The sequence below is a fragment of the Helianthus annuus genome, chromosome 5, assembly GCF_002127325.2.
Source record: "Helianthus annuus cultivar XRQ/B chromosome 5, HanXRQr2.0-SUNRISE, whole genome shotgun sequence".
Classification (NCBI taxonomy): domain Eukaryota; kingdom Viridiplantae; phylum Streptophyta; class Magnoliopsida; order Asterales; family Asteraceae; genus Helianthus; species Helianthus annuus.
Window position 1 is genome coordinate 71,856,979 of NC_035437.2, and position 6,719 is coordinate 71,863,697.

The 6,719-nt window shown below is 39.8% G+C and overlaps 1 protein-coding gene across 1 annotated transcript; it reads left to right on the top strand.

Annotated features, from left to right (window-relative positions):
• Positions 1 to 802: 802 nt before the first annotated feature.
• Positions 803 to 1,346, top strand: LOC110938733 (pescadillo homolog). The gene is made up of 3 exons (XM_022180856.2): positions 803 to 901; positions 984 to 1,077; positions 1,147 to 1,346. The coding sequence occupies exons 1-3, from the start codon at positions 848 to 850 to the stop codon at positions 1,344 to 1,346; spliced, it is 348 nt and encodes a 115-aa protein (XP_022036548.1). The 5' UTR covers positions 803 to 847.
• The last annotated feature ends 5,373 nt before the right edge of the window (positions 1,347 to 6,719 follow it).

The following is a 6,719-nucleotide window of genomic DNA, read 5'->3' on the forward strand; positions in this document are numbered from 1 at the left end:
CAAATCACTTTTAACTACTTGTTTATTGATTTCAAACGTTTACAGCTCAAATCTCGCACCGGCAGAGCTTCGGCACGATTTCTACGCAACTGTTACAAATGAGATCGCCTTTAGGGTATATATAGGGCTTTGGGACCGCTTATTGGACAGGCCCAATAAGCGGCCCAACATGACACATAAGCGGCCCATAATGATGTCATATCAGCGGTCCAACCATGTTTGCCGTTCGAGCGGTTCATCTCACTTACCGTTCGAGCGGTCCAGCCCACTACATGACCAAAAGAGCGATCCAAACATCTAATTTGACTCTAAAAGCGGTCCAACCTATACAATCTCACTATTTTCTCGTATTTCAAGCCCAGATCTAACGTTCTAAGACAATGACTCGATACAAGACGTAATCAGCAGATGTAGTGCACCAACAACTGTCTTACAATGGTGCACCTTTTCGCTTCCTTACCTGCTATAGAAAGGGAAAATATTCAAGCAGAAAGAATCCACAACTGTCGAGGGTATGCGTTGTCTCACTGAGATTTCTTCTAGCTCTATTTTTTGTTTTTTCTATACTTTCATCAAAATTTTCTTAAAAAAGTTATAATGGCATATATGTTTCATCAGGTTAAGCCTTGAGTGGCAGGCGTATATCTCCCGCACATATAAATTGCGAAAGGCTTTCATATCAGTGAAAGGAATATATTACCAGGTACAATGATCCTGACATATCTGTTTTTTAATCTTTTGCACGTGTAATTTCGATTAACGTGTGTTGTACCAATTAACCCATGTTTAGGCAGAGCTTGAAGGTCAAAAGGTGACATGGTTGACTCCTCATGCACTCCAACAAGTCATGCCTCAAAATGTGGATTATAAGATCATGCTTACCTTCTTGGAATTTTATGAGGTTTGTGATCAATAATTAAAGTTTGATACTTTGGTTATATATTTTTAACTGTTACTTACGTATACATTTACTCGATATGAAGACTCTCCTTGGTTTTGTTAATCTCAGACTATATCATTCAATTAAGTTGAAATATCCACCTATTCTTGATCCTCGATTGAAAGCTTTAGCAGCAGGTATGAACCTGACCTTGCTATAGCATGTTTAAATTCTTGCTGGATAACTCTTTTAAAATTTTTGTGTAGATTTATATGCTTTGACAAGATATGCTGATGCTAAAGAGCGAGCAATTGGAGTAAATGATGAGGAATCTGAGCTTAGGTTAGCACAGCTTCAGGACCAACTTCCTGCTAATGAACCTGGTGCATTAATGCACCTTGTTGAAAACGTTGCTGATGACAACGAAGATGATGAAAAAACAATAGCCTGCAAAACACTCTTTTAGGTGCAGATTCAGGTATTTAAATTGTTTTTCCTTTTGATGTTTTGTTCTTTAATTTGCCGCAAGCACGACTATGCAACCGCCTCCCCTTCAACCCTTAGGCTCTCAAAATCTACATTGGTCGCGTTGAGGAAACTACGGTCAAGTCTGAATGGTGGGTAGTTGATGGAGAAATGCATGAAACCGGAGAAAACGTACTTTTTTAAGTTGGTTGACTAGCAAACTTTTTGGTCAACCTTTTAAGTTAGTCGACTAAAATTTCAGAGCAAGTTAAAAGCTAGGCTGGAAAAAGTACTTTTTTAAGTTGGTTGACTAGCAAACTTTTTGGTCAACCTTTTAAAAGGTCAATGACTGTCAACCGGTAAGGGTTAGTGGGGTTAACAAGTGTGATTACATGCGTGATAAATTTGAGAGGGGTTGCTTATTATTTTGGGCGTGTTTAATTGAGATGGTTTGGTATTTGGAGTGTTGGTGTGTAGGTACGTCCGGTAAACATATCGGAAAAGAAGAATGGTGGAGCTTGGGTCATGAGATTTATGGTTGTTGGTGCACGAATGTCTAAAGCCTGCGTCTTAGTCTTAGTTGTTCAATGTATAGGGTCTAGTTGTGTTAATTATGTATTGTATAGGGGTTAATATGTAAATTTGGGATTGTAATGATGAGGTTCCGCTTTTATGGACATGTGTCATATGAGCGAAACCCCAACTAGATGGTTTCGCTCATATGGACATGGTCACATAAGCGAAACCTCATCCCCTATAAATACACAAGTTGTTTTCTCATTTTGTACGTTCATATCCAGTGTGTAGCCGACCTGCTGCCCGTGTATTTTGTGATGATCAATGAGAAAACTGTTTTAAAGTGAATCATTTCTGTTTCTACACCTTTCTTGCTTTGATTCATGCCGATTTTGTATTTCCGCTGCATTTTCGGTAGTTGCTAGCTCGAATTGACTCAAACGACTGTCAAATACGGTCCTACAATTGGTATCAGAGCCAGTTGTGAGCTAGTTGACCCGAATCAAAGCCTTTTTCTACCGCTTTTTGAGTTTCTGACCTTTCCAACGGACAAAATGGACCGAGATTTAGTCATATAGTGTAAAACTGGTTAATAACAAACCCTTGAGAAATTCAGACCTAAAAACAGCTTAAAAGTGACTTAAAATGGCTCGTGAATAGGTTTCGCTTTTGTGTCATCTTGAGAGGTTTCGCTTTTATGGCATAAGAAAAATCAGGGGTTTCGCTCGTGAGGTTCGCTCATAGGGTCATTTTTGAGGTTCGCTCCAGGGGTTTTGTTGGTGCATAATGTCTAAAGCCTGCGTCTTAGTTGTAGTTAATCAATGTATAGGGTCTGTTTTGGTTAAATGTGTATTTTACAGGGGTTAAAGGTGTAAAAGTATGTTTTACATGTTAAGGTTTCGCTTGAATGAACAACTGCCATACAGGCGAAACTACTTGATAAGGTTTCGCTTGTATGGTTATGTCCTTTCAAGCGAAACTATCACTAGTACAAATACCCCTTCAGTCTTTCACATTTGTAACTTTCATGTCATCGGAAGGCCGAACTGCTGACCGTGTTTTTCTTGAAGAATTAATGTGAAAGCAAGTTTAAAGTGATTTCTATCTGTTTTCTACTCATTTCTTTATCTGATTTGCTTTGATTCAAGCCATACATGTATTTCCGCTACATGTCTGGTTGGTACTAGCTCCGATTGTCTCATAGGAGGGCAAACACGATCCTACAATTGTTGGTGCATAATGTCTAAAGCCTGCGTCTTGGTTGTAGTTAATCAATGTATTGGGTCTGTTTTGGTTAAATGTGTATTTTACAGGGGTTGAAGGTGTAAAAGTATGTTTTACATGTTAAGGTTTCGCTTGAATGAACAACTGCCATACAAGCAAAACTACTTGATAAGGTTTCGCTTGTATGGTTATGTCCTTTCAAGCGAAACTATCACTAGTATAAATACCCCTTCAGTCTTTTACATTTGTAACTTTCATGTCATCGGAAGGCCGAACTGCTGACCGTGTTTTTCTTGAAGAATTAATGTGAAAGCAAGTTTAAAGTGATTTCTATCTGTTTTCTACTCATTTCTTTATCTGATTTGCTTTGATTAAAGCCATACATGTATTTCCGCTACATGTCTGGTTGGTACTAGCTCCGATTGTCTCATAGGAAGGGCAAACACGATCCTACAGGTTTCGCTCATGTGGTTCGCTCATAGGGTCATTTTTGAGGTTCACTCCAGGGGTTTCGCTCGTAGGGTTTCGCTCATAGTGTCATATTTGGGGTTTCGCTCTAGGGGTTTCGCTCATAGGGTTTCGCTCATATAGACATTACCAGGTTTCGCTTTTGTGAGCATTAGAGGGTTTCGCTCATTGTTACACTTGTAGTCTGATTTCGCTTATACGATCTGTTTTAGTGTAAAAATCATGTTTTGAGCGTTTAGTCCATTTCGTACGTGATCGAGTGTTGGAAACTCAGTCTGTGTTAAAAGTTTTCGATAAAAACAACCTGTTAATCAAAAAGTTAAACATTTTTGGAAATTTGTCACTAAAATGGAACATCAAGATTTTTATAACTTGTTTGCGGGAAGTGGTTTGACGGCTACGCAAAGTCCGGCGAGTATAGTTCAGAACGTTAACATGGAGAATGAATTAGGGACAATGCAAAAGCCACCGAAGCTCATGAGTTTGGATGAATATGCGGGTTGGTCCGGCCGTTTCAAAAACTGGGTGCAAGCCAATCACTTCAAGTGTTGGATGAAAATAAAGGCTAACTATGTACCACCAGTTAACGGTATGGGATTGGAAAAGGGCATCGGGAGTTTGACAGAATCTGAACAGATTGACTTCAAGGCTGAAAACAAGATGGTGAGCATTTTGCAACAGGCCATCAAAGAAGATATCCTCGTTTTACTGCAACATGAAGATAATTCTCAGTCGATGTGGCAAGCGTTGAAGCTGAAATTCCAAGGCACTGTTTCGATGATTAAAAGCAAGAAGGCTTTAATCAAGAAGGAATTCGACATTTTTACTGGGATTAAAGGAGAAACAACAAAGCAGTTAATCGAACGATACTGTCATCTTGTAGTTGAAATGAAGCGTTTGGAAATTACAAAGACAAATGAAGAGTGGATTAATAAACTGTGTAATGCACTTCCGTATGATGAGTGGGGCACGTATCTAACGATGTTGAAGAATAATTCTGATTTTGTGAATCTCAACCTCAGCTCATTCATCGAGAAGATTGAAGCCCATGAGCTGGAATTGCTGAAAATCAAGAAAATGAACTCAGCGAGTGTGCAGCAGGATGTATCGTTGTATTACAAAGGCAATCCTACAGTTTCAACCAATCAAAGCCCAAAAATACAGACATGGTTCATTGCTGATAACACTTCAAGTGTTTCCTCAAACACTCCTCAATCTGGCAATTCTTCACCATTCGCGAACTTTGAACCAAATGTCAAAGCTCAGGAACAACCTTCACCTCAAAGCTCAACAGGATCCAACCAACAGGCGTATGTTTCTGGGGTACAGTGCAACATTGCGGTAAACATAAAGAATGGAAACAAGATAACTGAAACAGCCGCAAAACAGCACATAGCACTGCTTGCTTCCGTTCTTAAGGCTTATGAGGGCTTAGTCGCAGGGAGGATCGGTAATCCTGACATGACGAAGGAGGATTACGACCAAATCGATCCCGAAGAGCTTGAATTAATTGACATTAAGTGGTGTATGGCGAGTTTGGTGCGTAGGGCTCAACGTTTCATGGAAATTACAGGCCGGAACAGTTTATCAGGCCCCGATTAAAATTTAGGGTTTGATAAGTCGAAAATTACATGCTTTAAATGTAAAGAACGCGGTCACTTCAAACGAGAATGTCCCAATCGTGAAGTAAACAATCATCAAAACCCGTTCACCAACGACTACTACAGGCAAGCGATATATCACCGACCAAATCAACAGCAAACTGTTCAGAGGCCACAGATTGAGAATAAACCTGAAAAGGCATTGATCGTGAATGAAGACGACGAAAAGGTTGCTGCAGGTTTCAGCTGGGATAAGTAGATCCCCGGTAGCAATGGACAGGCCATGATAGCTGAAGTTGTTGAGATTTCTGAGATGGTGTCTGAACCAGAAACAGTTATTGAAGATGTTTCTGTAGTTGCTGAAGAGGTTTCTGGTGAAAATGCGGTTGATATGGAAGAAATAGCTGCTGGAGTATATTACTACCAGTCTGAGCAAGAGGTTTTGGGAAGTTTAATGAAATTTGTATTGCCTCCTAACATTTCTGAATCTTTTGCAGGTTACTTTGAAGAACCAAGGACCGGAACATGTCCAAGGTTTGAAGAGAAGAAAGAAGACGTTGAAGAATTGATAGATGTGTCGAAAGAGATGACTGGAGAAGCTTTGAAAGACATAGCTGACAAAGCACTGATGGGAAAACTCAAAGAGGTAGACTCAGAATCCGAGGAGTCAAAGTCTGTCAGTAGTGTGTCGGTCAAACGAGAGGAATCTGGAGTTCAGGAGATCAAATCAGTCAAACTGTGTGAGTCGGAGTCAAACAATGTCGGTAAAGTTGATAGTGTTGAGCAGGTTGTAGAAGGAGTTGTTTCAATCCCTGAAACACCGTGCAAACAGTGCTTAGAACCATGCACGGAGTGTCTTGAAAAAGACACCAAGTATCAGGAATTGAAACACCACGCTGATATGATTAAGTTTGACCTTGGCCAAGTGAAAGAGGCGTACGATACTCTTAAAAGGTCAATCAAGATGATACAAAAGGAATGTGTTGAAAACGATAAAGCTACAAAATTGGCTAAAACAACACTATTAGATAAACAAAATGAAGTCAATTTTCATTTAGACACAATCGCATCGCTTAAGAAAGAACTCGAATTGGTTAAAATTGAAAACGATCGGATTGATAAAAAGTTAATGAGTTATGTGGCGTCATCGTACGTTCTTGATCAGATTGTCCCCCAACAGCCACATATGGCACCAGTCTTTAAGAGCGTTCCACCCCCAATGTGGTATCATTACACATAGAAATATCCAGATGGGTTGGAAGCGGCTTTAAATCTCAAATTGAGATCAATAGAGGATGATTTGCCTGAGACCATAGATGTCACATTCTCCCCATCCGATACCGACAACGAATCTCAGGTTATTAAGACTGTTGTCGATCAGGTGTTGGATGAGGAGAGTGAGAAATCTGAAAAGGCTCAATCTGAGAAGGCTGTCAGTGATTCTGAAGATGAAGGGAATTTCTTAGATCGATATGTACCGAAATCGGAAAAGAGTGCGAATGACGATTCGATTATGGTGGTATACACCATGATTGGAACAGACAAACTTTATTCCGACTTCGAGT